Here is a 23,178-nt window from a genome sequence, read left to right as displayed (position 1 = left end):
ACCCCTTACATCAGCAGTTAACATTACAGAGGAGCCATCTTATTAGCCTTAGCAAGTAACATGAAAGAAGAAACCCCTTACACTTAAGAAAAACACAATGTAGGTGAACAACATTTTAAAATCATTCTTGTACGTAGATGTGCACAGGTGACTTCCAAGAATATTCTTGACTTTTGTTCTGTTTCAGACAAAGTATCACAATCAAACATTAGCAAGAAAGATTGTAAGAATCTTTGCAACTAGTTTTCACAAATTACATGCAAAATAGGATTGGTGTCATAATAATAAATATTAATTTTTTTCTCAATTTCTCTCAGTACAAATGACGGTACAGTTGAATATCCCCTTGTTATGATGGGCTTTGCTGACTTAGATCTTAAAAAATAGAAGAGCAAATTGGGATGGCAATCTTGATTATAATATTTTGAGTTGCAGGTAGTGTTATACTTGCTATGCTTGATTGTTACGTTGGCCTCTTTGGCATCCTGTAAATAGAAGCTACTAGTTGAATCTGAGTAGGTTTGAAGTTCAGCAGTTGCAAACTTTGGTTAGACTATATTCAAACTACTTGTTTCATTTTTGCCATGATACACTCCAGAGCCATTACAAAGTCTAAATTTATATTCTATTTTTGCTGGGAGTGGAGTCATAGATGCTTTCAGCGCAGAAGGCATTCTCGCTGTGTAGCTATTTGATTTGGCTTGCTGCAGCTTATGACAGCCCAGTTGTTCACCCAGTAATTATTAAATGCAGTGATAGTTTCTCCTTTCATGTTGTCTTGTAAGTGGCAATCTCTGCTCCCTGTATGTAAAAGGCTTTCTACAACTCTTCTTTAAACTTCCCGACAATTATTATAACTCTATTCCTCTTTGTCATTTTGAACTCCTCCATTGGTCAGGATTGACCATAGATGTTGTGTTCCATCTGTCTACGTGATATGTAAGCCAGCGCAATATGATATGGAGAGAAGCTGTTGCCCATGCAGTAGGCTACCCCTCTCCACGCAACTGATGAATCCAAATGATCGGCAGAGACCAAAACAGTTTGACACCAGTGGTATCATAGGAGTTGCCAGTCAATGTCGAACACAATGCCTTAGGGACTCCAGCTCCAGATCTTTATCATTAACCACAGTAATAACAAGATTGTCCAAATTGTTTCCCCTCTATAGTATACTCCACGACCATTGCAAAGTCTATAAATTCATGTTTCCACCTAACCAGTAGAAATTATTACTGGGACCATTAATATGTTCGAACAATTTTAATTTTCTTTGGGATCATATATGGCAACATAGTCTGCAGAAAGATTTAGCCATTTCTTTGTGAATGATTTGATCAGTGTAAGGTATTGCAGTCTAAATGAAGAGTTGAATTTTATTACGACAGATTTATTGTAGATCTGTGCAGCCACAACAGACACTGCTCTAACACCGACTGAAGCGAGACTTTCCAGGCGCAGATCCATGGTCTCGCGAGACTAACAGATCCCACCATTATAGATCTGTAGGTTGAAAGGTGACTCCAAATTTAAGATTTGATCTTCATTCTGCATTGAACTGCCAAGTGCAGCTGCTATTCAGTGCATTGCTTTTTAGCCTCTTGAACTTTACATGAAAAGGAAAGTGTTGAATTTAGATTCTGCTGCGAGATACTGAGTCACAAGAAACTAGATGATTCCTTAATTCATTAGTTATGCCTATTCTAATGGTTGTAAAGGAAAGGTACGTCGCATCTGGAGCTTCTCCGGTTTCCCTCCATGCCTCTCTGCTGTAGTGGGGAACCGTGTACGAGGTAAGTTACAGCAATGGTTTGCCATTGTCTTCTGCCAGGTGAGTTTCCAAAGAGATCACCAGCTCGTAACCCAGCACGGATGGAAAGCATGCAGGGGAGCTGGCTGGATTCGAACTTGGGAACTTATATCCCGAAGTCCGGCACTGATGCCACTACGCCACCAGCTGGGTCCTAATGGTTGTACTAAAAAAAAATGTATATCCTTTGTGACAAAAAAAGCCAATTATCAGAAGATGGATGCCGATAAGGGGACAATGGGGGAACCTTCAGAGATGTTAACGAGAGACGAGAGGGATTAACGGAAAGGAGACACAGTTCCGAGTATTGTCAGAGACCGGGGCTTTGAACCCTGAACTGTTTGAAGTGTGATGGACAGGCGATACCCCAGCAGGGGGATAAAAAGGCACAGGTTTGCTAAGGCAACAGACACACGACTCCACGAGGTAACGAGACCCTGAAAGCGGTGTGCCCACTCCCACTAGTTGGTGGGAGTTGTTGGAGGTCTGGTCGCGGGACCAGCCATAGACGTACAGGATAGAAAGGTACGGATCGGCGGGAACCTGGTGTGTGTGTGTCCACCCTTGCCTGGGTGCTGGGTTCACTGCAGAAGAACGATCGTATCTGGAATGGAGGGGTCACAGTCGGTGACCATAGAAGACATTACCAAGGACTCGCCTGAAAGCTAACTGCGAGGAATATCGAAGGTCTGTGTGGAATCCATTTTGAATATTCATTCGCTTTCGCTATCTCTCCTTTTCCCTGCCCAACTGCACAACAGTGATTACTGCGAACTGAACTGAACTCAATTGAACTGAACTTTGCGTCACTTGAAACTGGTCATTTACCCCTAGACTGCGATAGAGCTTGATTGATCCTATTATCCTAGTTCTGTGTACATGTGTGTTTTATCGTTGCTGAACTGTTGCATTTATTATCCTTTTGATTACAGTACTGTGTTGCGTATTTCTTTAATAAAACTTTCTTAGTTCCAGTAATCCAGACTCCAACTAAGTGGTCCATTTCTGCTGGTTTGGCAACCCGGGTACGGGGTACGTAACACCTTCTTTCTAGACAAAGCTAATGAAAGGACTCCTCCTCCTCCTCCTCCTCCTTCCTAGGCTCTGCATTTCAAGCACTGTTCCCTGGAAGCTGCACAGCCACCCAGTAATTGAAATGCTCCTGCACACATAGACTTTGTTGCTGTGCAGCGGGAATTTTATATAATTTTAATATAAAGAACCAATCCATGTGTATTTAAAAAAAATAATAATAATAATAATTCCTGCTCAGAACAATGGTTGGTCTGCAAAGCTGTTAAAAAAAAAAATTAGAGGGAATGTTGACTTCAAGAATAGGAATCTAATGAAATGTGAAATTGTGTATTTTAATCCTAGTTTCAAAATAAGTTTAAATATCTAGAGTTTGGAATTGGAATCTATTCTGTTGCATCTCTAATGAGAACACTTAACTAGGGCAATATGGAGAATGAAGGCATTTAGACTATTTGGACAGACTTGTTGATTGGCTTCATTTCCCTACTATGAGTGTACTTTAGAAATGCGTCATTGAGTCAAAAGTATGAGGACATGTTGAGTACTTGAAAAATGTATAGGTGTACATTGTCTTACGCAATGTACAGTCACGCTCTCACTTGTAAATTCCAGTAGATCTCTCATGAATCTAATCACAAAATTGAGGAGACACTGTTTTGTAGGTGCACTTAATGGTATTTCTATGATGGTGCCTGGTTATTTGCTGCCTAAAAGGATACCTCCATAAAATTAAAAACCAATAGGCAGTGTCAGTCAAATTTAATTATCTCTTTAATATATATTTTAAAAATCTGTGTAGTTACACTAAATGTGTTATTGTGTCCAATCTTGTCTAATGTTTTAAAAAATGATTCAAATTTGACATACTATAAGACAGTTAATGGATTGTGTCACTAAAGTGGAGCAGTATTAATAGTGCACATCTTTACTAGAACAATGCTAATTTATGTTGTGCCTATAAATAAGTTTTTGGTAAATATTGGTAACTATAACAAATTTGTCACATATCACAAGAAATCAGCCTGAAATAATCACTTTTTCCTCAAAGATTATTGTTTAATACTTGAGCTTCAGGGTGTCAGGCATAATGTAAAATAGGGCATTTGAAAACTGTCAAGACCAGTAGGAAAGTGGAAGTTGAATATGTGTAAGTTTTCTTGCATAAGCAAATAACCAAATTGAGAACATACAGTTAAAATTGAATTACTTGCTGAGTTATTGGGTTAAAAACTATAAAGTTTCCATATTTCTTGAGGCTGAGGTATTCTGTGTTCTATATGAGAATACTTTTAACATTTAGATTGCTTTTCAGTTTAATAAGGGTATCTTGGCTGTCAGCTGAAAAGGTCTCAATAAAACTGTACTGTAAAAGTATTAAGTGGCACATAATCTGCATAATGCTGAGTAGTCTCCTTGCTGTCAATCTTGTAATGCTGAGAAAAGGCAAATTTAAGTGCTTAGACAGCATGAAAGAATTATAAAAAGCTTTTTATATAAAATTTTGGTAATAAAGTATGGATTATTGAGAACAGTTTCCTTCAACGAACTGCAACTTATGAGTTTCAAGTATTGCTTAACTATTCAAAAACACATCTTGAAAGAAAAATTCACGTGTATTATGCAGACTTGTGTCAGACTTTTGTCACCCAAAGTCTCTGCCTTTTCAGTGTTCTAACCATTCTCTTATCTTGTCTATTAATACTGTACTGGTTAATCCAAAAATCTGCTGACCGTCTCCTATTTACCATCATTCCCACAATCCTGATTGAGAAGTTGCAGCACCTGGGCCTCTGTACCTCCTTCTGCAATTGGATCCTCGACTTCCTAACTAGAAGACCACAATCTGTGCAGATTGGTGATAACATCTCCTCCTCGCTGACGATCAACACTGCCGCACCTCAAGGGTGTGTGCTTAGCCCGCTGCTCTACTCTCTATATACACATAACTGTGTGGCTAGGCATAGCTCAAATGCCATCTATAAATTTGCTGATGATGCAATCGTTGTTGGTAGAATCTCAGGTGGTAACGAGAGAGCGTGCAGGAGTGAGATATGCCAACTAGTGGAGTGGTGTCGCAGCAAGGGTAAGACGAAGGAACACATACCAATCCTCAGAGGGATCAGAAGTGGAGAGAGTGAGCAGTTTCAAGTTCCTGAGTGTCAAGATCTCTGAGGATCTAACCTGGTCCCAACATTTTGATGTAGTTATAAAGAAGGCAAAACAGTGACTATACTTCATTAGGAGTTTGAAGAGATTTGGCATGTCAACAACTGCACTCAAAAACTTCTATAGATGTACTGTGGAGAGCATTCTGACAGGTTGCATCACTGTCTGGTATGGAGGGCGGGGGGGGGCGGTACTCCACAGGACCGAAAGAAGCTGCAGAGGTTTGTAAATTTAGTCAGCTCCATCTTGGGTACTAGCCTACAAAGTACCCAGGACATCTTCAGGGAGCAGTGACTCAGAAAGGCAGCGTCCATTATTAAGGACCTCCAGCACCCGGGGCATGCCTTTTCTCACTGTTACCATCAGATAGGAGATACAGAAGCCTGAAGGCATGCACTCCGCGATTCAGGAACAACTTCTTCCCCTCTGCCATCCGATTCCTAAATGGGCATTGAACCCCTAGACACTACCTCACTTTATTTATGTATTTTGCACGTTTTAAAATCTGTTCAATATATGTATACTCTAATTGGTGTATTTATTTATTTATTATTATTTTATTTATTATTTTTTTCTTCTATGTTATGTATTACATTGAACTGCTGCTGCTAAGTTAACAAATTTCATGTCACATGCCAGTGATGATAAATCTGATTCTGATTCTATTTCATACCATGTTCCATCATCCCTTTTCCTGTTGTGCTTCCTTCTCTTTCACCAGCTTCTTTTAAGCTCTAGCACATATCATCTTTAATTACCGACTAAGTTAACTTAAGACTACACATGAATTAGAATATGATGCACTGCACAATGTAGTTACAATCATATTACCAAATAAACAGAAGTATCTATATTAAATACGGTATACAAACAACATACACATTTACACTTCCCCATTACAGGCGTCCCCTGTTTTTCGAACGTTCGCTTTATGAAACCTCACTGTTACGAACGACCTACATTAGTACCCTGTTTTCGCTTTCTGAAGGTGTTTTCACTGTTACGAAGAAAGGCAGTGCGTAATAAAAGGCAGCGCGCACCCCGAGCAGCTGCTCTCCCCCGGATTCGGAACGGCATTGCTTAAACATGTTGCATTGAGCAGCCATTAGCAAGATGAGTTCTATGGTGTTGGAAAAGCCTGAAAGAGCTCATAAGGGTGTTACACTTAGCGTAAAACTAGACATAATTAAGCGTTTCGATCGTGGTGAACGAAGCAAGGACAAAGTGAGTTTGGCTTGTGGAAGCTGACGAAGATGATGTTGAAGAGGTTTTGGCATCCCATGACCAAGAACTGATAGATGAAGAGCTGATGCAATTGGAAGAGGAAAGGATAACAATGGAAACCGAATGCAGTAGCAAAAGTGAAGTCGTCCAGGAACTGAACGTGAAGCAACTACGTGAGATTTTCGCTGCAATGATAAAGTATGACTTTAATTTTGAAATGGTACATAGGTTTAGGGAATATTTGCAAGATGGTTTGAGTCCTTACAAAGAACTGTGTGATATAAAAATGCTCGAGGCTCAGCAGTCAAGCAAGCCTTCCACATCAGCCACAGCAGACGACGAACCTCGACCTTCGACATTGAGGCAGGCAGTCATAGGAGAAGATGAGCTGCCTGTCCTGATCGATGATGAGATGACACCCCCGTGTCCCACCACCCCAACCCCTGGGCCCCGGACAGATACTGTACCGATTCGCGGAGAATGCAGCGGTAGGCACACAGCACATCTTTAAGAAAAAAGCCAAAATAAACATGCTAATTAATTAGGTGCCGCCTAGCATGTAATTGTTGAACCCAGATCAGTGCCGATGCAATCACCTCTGATCTGTGCCGACATTTACGTGCCGGGCAGCACTTAATTAATTAGCATGTTTATTTCTGCTTTTTTCTTAAAGATGTGCTGTGTGCCTTCCGGCTACTCATGCGTGCTTCGCGGCAATGTATCAGTCAGCAGCCCGGAGGGTGGGGGCCACTGCACCACCCAACCTGCAACGACTCAATCTAACACACCATCATCAGTGTGCTCGATGTCTTCCCAGTTCCCGTAAGTGATACTATACTGTACATACATTATTTCTACTTTATATAGGCTGTGTATTTTTACATGTTATTTGGTAGGTTTGGCAGCTTCATAGTTTAAAGGTTACTGGAGAGCGCGTTTATGCCAACAGTGCTTGCGTGAGATTTTCACTAGGGAGATCTGTGCAGGCAATCGTTGTAGAGAAGTATTTCTACTTAATATAGGCTGTGTATTTATCATATCATTCCTGCTTTTACTATATGTTACTGTTATTTTAGCTTTTATGTGTTATTTGGCATGATTTGGTAGGTTATTTCTGGGTCTGCGAACGCTCACAAAATTTTCCCATATAAATAAATGGTAATTGCTTCTTCGCTTTACGACATTCCGGCTTACGAACCGTTTCATAGGAACGCTGTACCTACGGATGGCAGGGGAAACCTGTACTAAAGAAATGGAATATTGCACCATGTAGGGCAGAAAAGACACCATAAGCAAACCTGAGCACATCAGCTTGGTTTAGGACCCATTATGAGAACGTACCAGGGATGACATTGAAGTGTGTTCACTCTGCACAACGACAGCAAAGTGACATGGCAGTATTGGTGTGTGTGCGTAAATGTGTACATGTAAGGGATGAGTTTACTGAGTGCTCTCCATCACACGGGGTGAGGTTAAAAAGTGAAGAGGGCATTTCAATGGTCTTTAGTAGAGGCATGAAATACAGAAGTGGGGAAGTTATGTGTCAAGTTTATAAAAGCTTGTTCAGACCTAGGCTGAAGCTGGAACATGCAGTTCTTGACACCATGTTATTGGAATGAATTGATGGCACTGGTGTGGGTGCAGAGGAGATTCACCAGGATTTTGCCAGAGATGGGTTGCGCAGGTTCAGTATGAGAGTCTAGAGGAGTTATTTCTATTGTGCCCCTAGAGCAGAGGGGGTGAAAGGAGACATGCCTGAGGTATATAAAACTTTGTGGGGTATTAATGTGACAGATTGCAGGAAACTCTTTCCCCATACCAATGTTAGCTAAAACTAGAGGATGTTGGTTTAAGGTAAGGAAGATCTATAGCGAATGTGAGGGGAATCTTATTCACCCAGTGGCTATGTTCAGTACATGGAATGCACAACCTTGAGAGAGTAGTTGAAGCTTGGTCAATAGGAGTATTTAAGAATTTCTAGATGGACAGGTGAATTGCATTGGGAGACAGGGCAATGGATCAAATCGTGGGAGATGAGATTGATGCAGAAGAAGGTGCACAGGTTGAAGAACTGTCTAGTATATGGACGAGAAAATTAATCTAGATTAATAACTGGGAGTGAGATTATAAGGATGTGTAAGTATGTATTGTACCAATATGACTAAACCACTGGAGACCTGAATGAGTTCTTTAACCTTTCAGATGGTGACTGTAGCACAAATAAAGTGTTCTTAATTGTTTGTGAATCATTTTTTGTTATTGTTGAGATATGGAGGATGTATAAATTGATGATATCAGGGAGAATTAATACTCAATCCTCTGAAAAATTAAAGTCTTGCAACTTGAACCATGTGCATCCTTATCTTTGTTGTTCACATGGAGTATTGATTTTTTTTAAAAGAACTTAATACATAGTTGATTTTCCTAAAAATCTGTTGTATGTACTCTTAGATGGCAAAAAAACTTCCTCTAACCTTGAGCCTTGTTGCATTTTCAACCTGAATTTACTAAGTCAGTACTCAGAATCTGCAGATTAATTTTTAATCTTTACCCAAGAGAGGTGGAAGGAGAAGAATAAATCAATAATGGTGTGCAATAGAATTATTATCACCAGGAATCCTTAATTAACAAGTTTGGGATTAAGTTTCTTTAAATTGTCTGACAGCAATGGCAGGTTTTAAAAGGAGGATTTTTTTATTATTTAACTTGAAATGCCATTTAGTTATTGATATGTTCATTAAAATATATTTTTAACTTTCTACCACCCAGTTACTGCACAATGACTTTTAATGCTTGATGATCTCAGTTCACAACTCCCCTCAGATTGCAGTTCCCTCCCTCATTCTTTACACTTTCCCTGCCTTGTAGCCTACCATTTTAATGAAACATTAGTTTGTCTCATTTTGATTATCTCTGCAAAGTGCTTTGGACTGATTCTTCAAATTAAAAACACTTAGGTGTTATTTATTTAATACCTAAATGTTGTTTTCTTGCAAATTCCTAGCAAATTTAGACAAAAATAAGAAATACACTCCTGCTTTCCCACTGTTTATAATTTAGTCCTTGAACCACAACCCAATGGTAAAATAATTTCAATGATTTTTGATTAAAATGTGAATTATAAGATTACTGGGTTGCTCTGAAAAGGGCATTTGAATTTGCATTGTTAATTCATTCCAAATTGATCACTTTGAAAGATATCTGAGCAAAATATGTTGCAAGTTACTGAAATGTTTACAACACAGAAAGACTATTTGTTCCGTAAGTCCGTTGCAATCTCAGTGCTCTACGAGAGACTATTCCATCATCTACTTTTGCCAAGCAATCTATCTATTCCTTTTGCTGATTTTTTCCCTCTCTTCTGCTTTCTTCTTGAGTGTATTTTTTTCCAACAAGTAGATCTTCCTTTCAAAGCCGTCTGTTGGTCATTGATGACCATCTTGTATTTATGAAGGTCTTTATGAACCTCCTTCCATCCTAGTTCCGATAAAGATTCCATTACATTCACCCAGTTTCTCTAGCCTGTCCTATCCGTTAAGGTAAGATTTTGCATGTCATTGCTTCTGAGAAGTCATTTTCCTTACAGTGCCTTCTAGCACACTCTTATGTAATGAGGCTCTCAACCGCAAGTGCTCTGTTTCATACACTTTGCTTGTACCCCTTCAGCCCTCACCAGAGCAAAGACAGTGGTTTCTTTGTCCTCACATTCTACATTACCAGTGTCTGCATTCAACAAATCATCCTCCATAGTTTTTGACAGCTTTAATCACCTGGCATATTGTCTCCTCCACTTTCCTTTCAGAATTTTGAAGAGACTGTTCTATGTTGGCACGTGGCCAAGTGGTTAAGGTGTTTGTCTAGTGATTTGAAGGTCACTAGTTTGAACCTTGGCTGAGGCAGCGTGTGTGTCCTTGAGTAAGGCACTTAACCACACATTGCTCTGCGACGACACCGGTGCCAAGCTGTATGGGTCCTAATGCCCTTCCCTTGGACAACATCAGTGGCATGGAGAGGGGAGACTTGCAGCATGGGCAACTGCTGGTCTTCCGTACAACCTTGCCCAGACCTACGCCCTGGAAACTTTCCAAGGCGCAAATCCATGGTCTCATGAGACTAACGGATGCCTATAAATAAATCTTGTTCTATCCAAGGTTTGATCTTCCACCTACATGTATTTGTAGTACTTTCCCATGCAGCAAATAACATCAAACATTAACTTTTGCTCTCCATAGCAGCTGCTGGACCTGCTGAGTATTTCCATTGTTTTACGTTTTCATCTGTCTGCTTTGAGTTAATTTTATGATTGCATTTCTATGAAATTACAATTTGGATGCTCAATGCTTTAAGTATTCAGTTTCTGTCTCTGCCCAGTGTTCTGTCATCAATCTTCAATTTTTTTTCTTTATAAAATTAAAACAATATTGTAACTATGCCTAAAAGCTGTCGGAGAGTTTTGAAGGTTTCTGTACAGTTTCACATCTGTGTTCCAATATTACATTTGCTCTTATGGCAATCATTGACAGGAGTTTCGATTTACTTGTCCACAATGTTATTTGTTTTATTTTCAGAGTATCTCTGTAAAATGATAGTAAACCTGCTTGTATTTTATTGAATTACCTTCTGCAGTATAAATTTTGTATTTTTTCTTGGTAGTCAACCATCTGTTTATTTTCTCAGTTGGATCCCGTGGCATATAGGATAGAGCCAATGATTCTCCCCGACTTGGATATAAAACCAGTCCTTGTACCACATCATAAAGGCAGAAAGAGGCTACACCTTGGTAAGTCATTTCTTTTATATTTGATGTACCAGAATCTGCAAGTGTAATTCAGTACTTAGAACTATATAGCTAAATTTACTGTGCAAAGCTATAATTATAAGTCATACAAACCTTACATATATTGTATGAATATGTCACTCTTCCAAAAAAAAATTGAATTTGCATCTATGCAGGTTAAATTATTTTGAATATTCCCCAAAGTCGTTTAAAGTAATTGCTGAGTAATATTTGATTTTTGCCTATCTTGAATTGGATTATTCCTTCTTTGAAATTTGATGTGCAAATATATGATTTTTCCAACATGAATAAAAGGATATTGTCTCGGGACAGCCAGTTTCTTGCGCAAACAGTAAATGCAGTGATTAAATTTGAAGCAAAGTTGCAGTGTTCGCATTCTTCTAACATATCTATATTTTGAGGTTTTTCTTTCGGTTTAGATTGCTTCTGCTGTAAAAGTGAATGCACTTGATGGTTGGTAGAGTCATGTGGTTAGGCAGTTGTCTGTATGGGAAGGAATGATTTGTATTTGAAATAGAAAAAGAACTTTTACTGAGATCTAAATTACTTCTCTTCTCTAGCACACCAAAACTGTGAGACAGACACGTAGCTCCTGTCTGTATTGCATTGTAGTTTGCTGAATAGTATTCCAATCTGTCCTCTAAGTCTAATTCTACCAGCTAGACGTGCAGATTTACTATTCGTGGCTTATTTATCTGGGAATTGTGTAACAAAGAAAATAAGTTCTCAAAGTCATTTTGAAACATTTTTATTCCCTTTAACTTCCTAAAATACAGAAGAAATCATTCAAAATATCTTATTAAATCTCCACATGTTAAATTACATTGCCTTGAATTTCGCGAAAGGAATGGCTTTGACATGGATTTTTTTTTATCTCAAGCTAAATGGTATTGCCTTCCATTCTCCTGAATATGTTCAGGATTTTGTAGAATAATAATAGAAACTGAAATGGCCCTCGTATATGGAATAAAATATTGTTTACTTCTATTGGTATGCATTCTGCACCAATAATGTTAGTGATTTTTTTCCCCCATCTAGCTTCCCAGGAACTACAGCCCCCAGCTCTGAAGTATTCTGCACTGCAGTTCCATTAAAGTCAATATCATCTTTCTCCTGGGATTAAACTACTGAACCTCCCTCCCAAAGCACTACAATATACTTCAACTACTTTCTATTTTCTCTTTCTTACTGTCACATCCAGTACTCTCTGCCTTGCAACTGACAGTGACCATTTGTGGCAGATCCACTGGCAAATCATAAAAATCAGTAAACCTGCATTTTCCTGTAATGTTACCCCATGAAATGTCATTCCAAGATCATCCTCTTTGAGTATCTACTATCTATATAAAGTAGAAATAATGTATGTACAGTGTAGTTGGGAAGATTAAGCCAAATCTGATTTGTGGAGAAAAAAAATCGGCGTGTACGCGCATGCGCACACAGGTGCCCGCGCAAGGGTTCGTGGTCATGGTAGTCTTTCTCGGGGCAAACACAAGTGTCCGTTTTTGACTGCTACTTTTGTCCCTTATTTGGGAGTGAGAAAGTTGGCAATCCTAACTATAAAAGACATGCTGAGGTGAGTTTAACCCTACTTGAACGCACCCCCCCCCCAGTTGGCCGATCCGCAAGAATATTGTCAGGGGACCCCTGACGTAAGAGAAGCTTATGCACACGTTTGATCACTTGTTCTGATGATCTGAACTGCTAACTAATTGTCTCTTTCCTCAGGTCCTGCCCGATCTGAAAGTGTTAACAGCGCTCTTTGTTTTTATTTCTTGAATATTTCTATTTTATGATCTTTTTTTTAAAATGGGGTTGTTTCTTTCTTTTGTGCCTACCTGTAAGAAGGTGATTTTCAAAATTGTACATAGTATACATACTTTGATAATGTATGGTACCGTGCAAAAATTTTAGGCACCTATGTATAGCTCAGGTGCCTAAAGCTTTTGCAAAGCACTGTAGTAATTTTGTGCATTGCATGGGATTGCTGCCACACAAAAAACAAAGTTTAGGACATATGTGAGTGATGATGATAAATCTGATTCTTGTATTCGTCTTTATGTGGACTGAACTGGGAACAGGGCAGGGAGAGGAGAATCATGGTTGGGAAAGGGAGAATGGAGAGGGGAGGGAGCGGGAAGCATCAGATAGGCATTCTGTAGTGATCAAAAAGCCACGTGGTGTCCCAGGGCTTGGTGTGCCTGCGCACATGACACCTCCATCTCTAACTCCACCTCTGGAACTCCTTCTGTCACCTGTCCCACTACCCTCCTGCAGTGCTCCCAACATAGTTTGCTCCTGCCAGATTTACATACTTGCTCTCCGTTCCTTGTTGACAAATATAGTGCTGTGCAAAAGTTTTGGGCACCCTAGCTATATTTATGTGCCTAAGACTTCTGCACAGTACTGTACTTTGAACTTTGATCCCATTATTTCTATACCTGCAGTACTGCATTGCTTCCATATCTCAGCCCAGGAGCATATTCTGTCCATGCCCCCCTTACTGATCTCACAAACTAGGGCATTCCCAAGCTTCAACAATAGACTGAGGGCTTTCCCCCAGAGTGTTATTGCCATTCAATACCACAAAGCCGTCTCTCCCAGGCGTCCTAGATTATAGCTCATTCATCCATTTTGATACTGCTGGATCTTCCCAAGCCAATACAGATTATCAGTATCTTTTTGATACCAAGCATATCTGTATTAGGTTTAATATCACTGGCATATGCAGTGAAATTTGGTGTTTTGCAGCAGCAGCAGTACATTGCAATGCATACTAATAATAAACTATATATATATATGTATGTGTGTGTGTGTGTGTGTGTGTGTGTGTGTGTGTATATATATATATGTATATATCTAGTGCAAAAAGAGAGCAACAAAAAATAGTGATGTAGTGTTCATGGGTTTATTGTCCATTCAGAAATCTAATGGCAGTGGGGAAGAAGCTGTCCCTGAATCACTGAGTTTGTGTCTTCAGGCTCCTGTACCACCACCTTGATAGTAGCAATGAGAAGAGGGCATATTTCACCTGAAGGGGGTTATTAATAATGGATGCCTCCTTTTTGCCTTTTTAAGATCACTTCGATGTTTGGGAGGCTAGTTCCCATGATCTCCAGATATTCCCTTCACAATGTACAGTTTCCAAGGCCTACTCGGAATCACCGTCAAATTGCAATATTCCTTGAATCACCAGACTTGACTCTTAAACCCATCCTTTCTGTGAATTGTGCATATCACAGCTATCCTCTTTTCCTAACTCGTCTCCAACTCAGAATACATACTCTCTCACCAGCCTGATCATTCCCATCTTCGCTTTGAGTGGAGAGATTTTTTTTTAAAGAATAAGGGAAATTTAATATTTTGTCATGTTTTAATCTCTGCACAAGGGATTGCACTAAGCGTTTAAGTGTTTGGAGATCATTGGAAAGACGAACACTCAGACAGTATTATACAGTAATTATACAGTATTGCAGATTTTGAATTGCATATGTGATTTTAAGCTGAATAACTGTTGAATGAGAAAAGAGGAAGACAAACATGCTGAAGTTGACAAAGATGGATTGTTGGGAAACATGCAATTTGTAGAATATGTTTTGCCTTGCAGCATAACACATTGTTTAGTTTTTTGACAGGATTCTGTTATCTGATGCATGGCAAGAGATTGCCCAGTGGATGGGGGTGGGGGGGGGAATCAAGCATGTACTCGAATTGTTTGAAAAAGTGTAATATTCCACTGATTCAAAATGGAGAAGGAGCATTGAGCCCATGATAAATAATCACAGGCTTCTCACAGTAATTGGCAAAAGAAGTACACCTCCGTAAAAGTCCATTCTCTCAAACCTGTCCTGTTCTGTGGCAGTGCTTGCAGATTGCATGGTGGTCTCGTCAGAGGTTTCATAATACTCCCATCCAAAACTGGAGTGCCAGCACACTGCTTGCTGAGCTATGTTGACTCCTGAGTGCATAACAAGACTGGATGTCAGGGTTAAACTTTGGCCAGAGGAGCTGTGAGACAGCAGCACTACCTGCTGTGCAATCAGCTGAACTATTAGTGATTACAACTGTATTTATCTAATACTTGTAAAAATTGTAATATATCCCAATTTTCTTCCAAGAAGCATTGTCAAACATCAGGGTGCCATGAAATTCGCTGCTTGCATGAAGCTTACAAACTAAAAATATACTATTAATAATAAAAGCAACCATATGTACTGTGAGTGCAAAACTGTAATGCAAAGGTGGTAGTGCAAAAAGAAATGCTAATATGACAATAACATAACATCTGAGAGTGCTGAAGACGTCCAAAATGTTGACTGCTTATCCATTTCCATAGATGCTGCCTGACCTGCTGAGTTCCAGCATTTTGTGTGTGTTGCACTGGATTTTCATCATCTGCCGAATCTTTTGTGTTTATGAGGTGGTGTTCGGAGCCTGGGAATGTGGCAGCATCATCAGGAAGGGGGTGAGAAAGAAGCAGTTAGTTTACAAGTTTGATTGCTGTGGGGAAGAAATGTCCTCGAAGCTGGTTCAGATGTAGAGAGAGAAAAGGGAATGACCGGGGTGGCATATACCCCTGATGCCCTTGATTAACCTTCCTGAATAACCTCACTGTGAAAATGCACTGGATGGGAGGAAGTAACAAGCCCACAATGTTTGCAGGGTGCAGAATGACCACTTTCTGCAGTTTCTGTTGGCCCAGAACAGTCGTCATACCAGGCTGAGATGCAACCTGTTAGGGTGCTTTCTATAGAGCTGCAGAGTTCACACTGCATTAGCGGACATTAGGGTAAACAATGAGTAGCTTTGAGAAGCAACACACATAAAAGTTGCTGGTGGAATGCAGCAGGCCAGGCAGCATCTCTAGGAAGAGGTACAGTCGACGTTTCGGGCCGAGGCCCTTCGTCAGGACTAACTGAAGGAAGAGCTAGTAAGAGATTTGAAAGTGGGAGGGGGAGATCAGAAATGATAGGAGAAGATAGGAGGGGGAGGGTTGGAGCTAAGAGCTGGACAGTTGATTGGCAAAAGAGATATAAGAGGATCATGGGACAGGAGGCCTAGGGAGAAAAAAAGGGGAGGGGGGAAGCCCAAAGGATGGGCAATAACGGATGGGGTACGAGGGGGAGGTGGGGCCTTAGTGGAAGTTAGAGAAGTCAATGTTCATGCCATCAGGTTGGAGGCTACCCAGACGGAATATAAGGTGTTGTTCCTCCAACCTGAGTGTGGCTTCATTTTTACAGTAGAGGCCGTGGATAGACTTATCAGAATGGGAATGGGACGTGGAATTAAAATGCGTGGCCACTGGGAGATCCTGCTTTCTCTGGCGGACAGAGCGTAGGTGTTCAGCAAAACGATCTCCCAGTCTGTATCGGGTCTCGCCAATATATAGAAGGCCACATCGGGAGCACCGGACGCAGTATATCACCCCAGCCGACTCACAGGTGAAGTGTCGTCTCACTATACCCCTTGCCCATCCTCTGGGCTTCCCCCCCTCCCCCTTTCTTTCTCCCTAGGCCTCCTGTCCCATGATCCCCTCATATCCCTTTTGCCAATCAACTGTCCAGCTCTTAGCTCCATCCCTCCCCCCACCACCCCGTCTTGCCCTAAAATTTTGGATCTCCCCTGCCCCCTCCCACTTTCAAATCTCTTACTAGCTCTTCTTTCAGTTAGTCCTGACGAAAGGTCTCGGCCGGAAACGTTGACTGTACCTCTTCCTAGAGATGCTGCCTGGCCTGCTGTGTTCACCAGCAACTTCCATGTGTGTTGCTTGAAATTCCACCATCTGTAGATTTCCTCGTGATAGCTTTGAGGAGTCAGTTTTAAGGAACACTTTAAAAAGGTGCTGGTGAGGTTGAGATTTGAGAAGTAAAGTTTCGAACTCCAGAGTCTTAAGCCTTGGTGTAGCAAAGCTTAGCTCCCAATAGTAGATCACTTAAAATTAGTGATACCCAGCGGGTAGAATTAGAAGAGTGCTTATAGCGGTTGCTTGAAAACAAACTAAAACTGCTGAGAGACTAAGCTAAACTAAGAAAAGTGTGAATGCATAACTATACTCATTTGCTTCTATCACACTCTGACCCACGTGGCAGATTACCACATTAAACACACCACAAAATAAAATACAATACAGACAGAAAATAGATACATGGCTCCTACAGTGCTTATATCTGGAATGATTGTCTGGTTGGATGAGATTGCAGAGAGGAACAGGGAAATATTAACTATAGGAGACTGACCATGCTGAATCGTGTTGCCAGACGGGTTGGTAGATGTAGAATCTTCAGTGTGCTGGTAAGTGCCATTAGTGTAGATGTTTGTCAAGGATATGGTGAGCTCAAAAGACCCACATCTGTGAAATAATGGTCGAGATTTTAAGAATCAAGAATCCAAATGAGATTAACAAACATTAGATTTTAGGAAAATTTAAATTGCTTATTGGAGATTTTCCAAATAAAACTTGAAAACCAGCCTTTTCTGAATTAATGGGGTAAAATCTAGTAGCTATTAAATTTAACAGCATTTGTTGCAGTGAGTGGCAGGAAATAGTTTAAAACTCAGTTTTGCTACATTAGATTCATCTAAGGTTATTTCTTTCAACGTGTCAATGAATTTGTTATCATCGTTCTTGTAAGTGTTACAATTCGAAACACTGACTTGTACTTCACCTATTATAGCTCATAGTTTTAAACACTTCTGTTGTATATTGCTTTACCTTTCTCTGCTCAGAGTAGAATAATATTGCATTTATTGCAATAGTAATTTTATGCAATATTTAAAAAAAAACTTCATTCCTGGTGCCCTTTGGATAAATCACCAGAGTACTATCTTGGAGAATTAGATACAGTAGCATAGATAGGTGATAATAAGGAACTTTTTGCCAGAGCAGAGGCATTAAAACTGGTGGCATTGGTTTATGGTTAAGAGGCTTAGATAGTATCTGAGTAAGGGTTTTTTTTATCCAAATGGTGATTGGAATATGAAAAACACTGCTGAAAAGATGATGAGGGCAGGTATGCTCACAACCTTTGTGTTTTGATGAGCACTTGTAAAGGTACAGCTTTGGTGATAAAAAGGATTACTGTAGTTAGTTCTTGATGGTCATTGTTTGCAATGTTACAAAACATTGGTTACATTGTACTTGGAACAGTTTGTGCATTTCTGGTTGTCACGCTGTAGGAAGACTATGTTTGCATTGGAGTGCAAAGAAGATTTACTAGGGTATTGTGTGCTTTGGAGAACTTTAGTTACAGAAAGAGATTGGATAGCCTGGGCTCTTTCTAGAGTGTGAAAACTGATGGGTGACCTAAGAGGCAGGTAAAATTGTAAGAACATGGATAGGTTAGACTGTCAGAATGTTTTTCCCCCCATGGCAGGGATATCAAAAACAAGAGGACATGAGCTTTAAAGGAGATTTGAAGGGAAAGTATTTTACAGAGTGGTTGATATATAAAACTTGCTGTCGTGGGAAGTGTGGAATTGAATGCAGGCACAACGTTTGACACCTCAACACTGAACTGATTCCACAACCAATGGACTCCTTTGCAACAACTCTACAATTCATCTTCTCGGTATTACTTATTACTATTTTTTCTGTGTTTGCACAGTTTGTCTTTTGTATATTATTTGTTCACCTTCATGTGTAGTTTTTCATTTATCCTTTTGTATTTCCTTTGAGCTACCTGCAAGAAAATGATTCTCAGGGTTGTATATGGTGACGTATATGTACCTTGATAATAAATTTACTTTGAACTTTGAATTTAGTTAGCACTTAAATAGGCAAGGCATAGAAGCATATTACTCAGTCTGGGCAACTGGGAATAGTGTAGATGATCAGAAAGGTCGCCATGGATGCAGTGGGCTGAGAGTCTCATTTCTGTGTGATTCAACTCTATCTTTATGACATTGTGGGCTAGTGGGTGCTCTATGACTAAGGCAAAGCATTGAGTTTTATGTTAGAAGATTAATGAAAAATAGCAGATGATAGAACCCTGAAACAAAAAGAGAAAATGCTGGAAGCAGTCAGCAGATTATGCAGCTTCTGTGAGAAGAGAAATGGGGTTGTCAGAATTGACAAAAATATTTAAGTTGCACAGAGAGTGAGGAAGAAACTAATAGCGCAAAGGGAATGTTGCTGATGTGGTGGAACCAGATTTGTCATGGTCTTGAGCGGTGGTGAAACCATTTGGTTAATTAATGAAGCTAGATAGAGAAAGAGAACAAATGGACGTGAAAGAACTGTGAAATAGATGACATCTGTATTATATGCCTAGAAGATGGGAAGTATAGAGGAATGAGGAAAAGCTGAATTAAAAATATAAGTTGCTAGTAATCATGGAATTAACTATTGAACCCTGAAGACTGCAAGTGCCCAGGTGGAGGTGCTTTCCTTGTTTGAACAGTGCAGGAGAAGGATAGAGGATTAAAGTGACAGACAGCCAGATGCACAGGGTACCACCTGCAGAGTGAAGGAAAGTTCTCTGCAATGTTACCACCAAGTCTGTTTTTTACTTTTTGGAATGTAGACACCTCCACATTTTGAACATGGATATTATATGCTAGATGCCAAGAAATCCAAGTCAGTTGTGGCTTCACCTGAAACAACACAATAGCTCCCTGGGTGTTAGCCATTGATGAGGTTAAAGAACACCTGTGGTTGCATGGAAAAGTATGAACAAAGATAACTGGTTGCTGGAGATAAGAGTGAACCAGGGAATTGAGAAGAGAATGTTTTGAAATGCGATAAGGTTAGGGAAGATGTTTCTGGCAATGGAACCTCGCAGAAATTGGAAGCTGGTAAAAATTGTGAAGTACGATTAGATACAGAGGCGAGTGGAATGGAAAGTGAGAACCAGGGGAACTTTGTCCCAGCTTTGTCTAAGAGCAGAAGAGGTGACCATATAGGTTTAGCACAGTTGAGAGCCGCGTCAAAGCAGTGGTATCCTGAATGTGAGTGGGAAGGGACTACACCAGTGCTGAAACTGGGCAGCAGATAACTTTTTACCTCTTTACCTACAGCAGAGCACTCTTTACCTACAGCTATAAAATAAATTAACCATATATTTAACAGTTTCATTGTTTGCCTTGCCAATTTTAATGAGTTGTATACGTGATTTCCCAAGACCTATACTATTACACCATCTGCACAGTATTTCCATGAGCACCTTTTAGTCTTTTTCCAATAATTCTGTATATTTTTTTCCATTTGATACTCCTGCATGTCTGATTATCCCTGGATTTCAGTTCATGTGTGACTCTAGCTTCCTGCCTGTGAAGAGATTTTCACCACAGTCTTGTATCTGAGATCCTGCTGATTTAAATTATTTTGACAGACTTTCCCTTTAAATTTGCATTTTCTTTTCTCACTTGATTTTTTTTAAAGTATAATGCACCTCCCACCATCCCAGCTGATCTGCTAATCTGCATCTCAAAAGAATCTGCCCAACGATAGCCAAAGCAGCAAATAATTGAAAAGAATATAGTGCAACTGCCATCATGTAATTTTATTTTGCTTCCAAACTGCAGAAATTCCTAATATTATGCAGTTTTTCTTTAATTTTTCCACTTTGAAATGACCATTTGTTATTTAGTAGTGGCTGATAACCGTAGGAGAACTGTTTCCATCACTAATGCTCAGAGGAATTGCTTCATTGCAATGTTCAAATTCACCTTGTGAATAATAAACAATCTTGTAAACACGATCCCATACGTATTGCAGCTTGTCTCTTGCACCATTCACATCTAGGATCTGTCTAGTTGCAAGAAGAATTATCAAAGAAAATTTTTTAAAAATTGAAGTACTTTTAGGGACTACCTTTGGGGCATTAAGTATTTATTACTTCCAAGCTAAAGGCTATTCATGTGGAAAATAGCCTCTTCTGTAACCATCACTTGAGGAAAAAAGAATGAGCAACTCACTGGCTACAGGCTCAGGAAATTGATTTTCCCTCTAAGTTTTAAAGAGAAAAATTAGCTTTCATGTTCATCCTCAGAGACAGGTATTTGGTATTTCAACAAAATTTTGTTCCCTACTTGCATAGGTGCATTTTGAGGAAGAAACTATAATTGAATACTTTTATTCTTTTTTCGCATGTTCCTTTTAATAAGGAAATGACATGGTTGACGTGTTAAAAGTTAGCTAATTTAAATAGTTAAATTTTCTTTTAATGCAGCGTGGAATAGGCCCTTCCGGCCCTTTGAGCTGAACTGCCCAGTCGTCCCTGGATTTTAATTCTAGCCTAATCACAGGACCATTTACATTGACCAATTAATCTACCAACCGATATGTCTTCGGGATTGTGGAAGGACACTGGAGCACCCAGAGGAAATCCATATGGTCATGGGGAGAACATACAAACTCCTTACAGGCAGTGGCAGGGATTGAACCCGGTCACTGGTACTGTAAAGCTTTGTGATAACCACTGTGCCAGCATGCCACCCTATGTTGCTCAAACTACTTGATAAAAGTAGAAAGATCACGAAAGATAAGGAGATCAGTTTTGCTTATTAAATAAATTACTTTAACTGTAGATATATTCTTAGACATGGTGGATTTCTAAGGAAACTTTCTGCAGTTTCTCCTTGAGCTCTGAAGGCCAACACCAAACTCATTTTAATTTCTCCATCAGATAACCAGTTACTGAAGTGCCCAGGAATGTTTTGCGGTGGAATAAAAGAAACATAGAAAACCTACAGCACAATACAGGCCCTTCAGCCCACAAAGCTGTGCCAAACATGTCCTTACCTTAGAACTTACCCAGGCTTTACCCATAGCCCTCTATTTTTCTAAGCTCCATGGACCTATCCAGGAGTCTTTTAATAGACCCTATTGTTTCCGCCTCCACCACCAGCACTGGCAGCCCACTCCACGCACTCGCCACTCTCTGCGTTTAATAAAAAAAAACTTATCCCAGACATCTCCTCTGTACTTACTTCCAAGCACCTTAAAACTATGCCTTCTCATGCTAGCCATTTCAGCCCTGGGAAAAAGCCTCTGACTATCCACGTGATCAATGCCTCTTATTATCTTGTACACCTCTATCAGGTCACCCCTCTCTCTCCGTCATTCCAAGGAGAAAAGGCTGAGTTCACTCAACCTATTCTCATAAGGCATGCTCCCCAATCCAGGCAACATCCTTGTAAATCTCCTCTGCACCCTTTCTATGGTTTCCACATCTTTCTTGTAGTGAGGCGACCAGAATTGAGCACAGTACTCCAAATGGGGTATGACCAGGGTCCTATATAGCTGCAACATTACCTCTCAGCTCTTAAACTCAATCCCACCGTTGATGAAGGCCAATTCACCGCATGCCTTCTTAACCACAGAGTCAACCTGCTTAGCAGCTTTGAGTGTCTTATGGACTCGGACCCCAACCTCCCCCCCCCCCCCCCCCCCCCGATCCTCCATACCTCCAAGAGTCCCACCACCAACACTACATTCTGCCATCACATCTGTCCCACCAAAATGAACCACTTCACACCCATCCAGGCTGAACTCCATCTGCCAGCCCCCAGCCCAGCCCCATATCCCATCAATGTCCCGCTGCAACCCCCAACAACCCTCCACACCATCCACAACAACCCCAACCTTTGTTTCACCAGCAAACTCACCAACCCATCCCTCCAATTCCTCATCCAGGCCATCTCCAAAAATCACAAAGTGTAGGGTCCCAGAACAGATCCCCAAGACACACCACTGACCACTGACCTCCACGCAGAACACGACCCATCCACAACCACTCCCTTCCCCCCCGTGGGCAAGCCAGCTCCGGATCCACAAAGCAACGTCCCCCTGGATCCCACGCCTCCCCACCCTCCTAACAAGCACTGCATGGGGCACCCTATCAAATGCCTTGCTGAAATCCATATACACAAAATATAGCATGATTCTGTCCTTGCAAATAACTATACTAGAAGAGAGAGAGAATCAATGACTGAAAGATTTAGGAACTTTAAGCAATTATTATGAAAGAAAAAGCACAGGAGATATTCAAGTCTTCTGTATCAAAAATGTTAGTCTTAAAAATAATCACTTGCTTAGATAGTGAGCGCATCACAGATAATCTCCCATAGTTCTTTATATTTTGGAACTGACTAAACAAAATAAAAGGTAAAATTTCTATTGCTACTCAAGAAGTGAGGGAGAGAG

The 23,178-nt window shown here is 40.3% G+C and overlaps 1 protein-coding gene across 1 annotated transcript in view; it reads left to right on the top strand.

Moving 5' to 3' along the window:
* The window catches only part of sec23ip (SEC23 interacting protein), a 162,802-nt gene that overhangs the window by 87,059 nt on the left and 52,565 nt on the right, over nucleotides 1–23,178 (top strand). The window contains exon 15 of the mRNA XM_072239520.1: nucleotides 10,913–11,015. Coding sequence (XP_072095621.1) covers nucleotides 10,913–11,015 — 103 coding nt within the window. The remainder of the gene's footprint in view (nucleotides 1–10,912; nucleotides 11,016–23,178) is intronic.

The sequence above is a fragment of the Mobula birostris genome, chromosome 21, assembly GCF_030028105.1.
Source record: "Mobula birostris isolate sMobBir1 chromosome 21, sMobBir1.hap1, whole genome shotgun sequence".
NCBI classification, from domain to species: Eukaryota; Metazoa; Chordata; class Chondrichthyes; order Myliobatiformes; family Myliobatidae; genus Mobula; species Mobula birostris.
The sequence above is the reverse complement of the archived record's forward strand: the minus strand, read 5'-3'. Positions and strand labels throughout refer to the sequence as shown.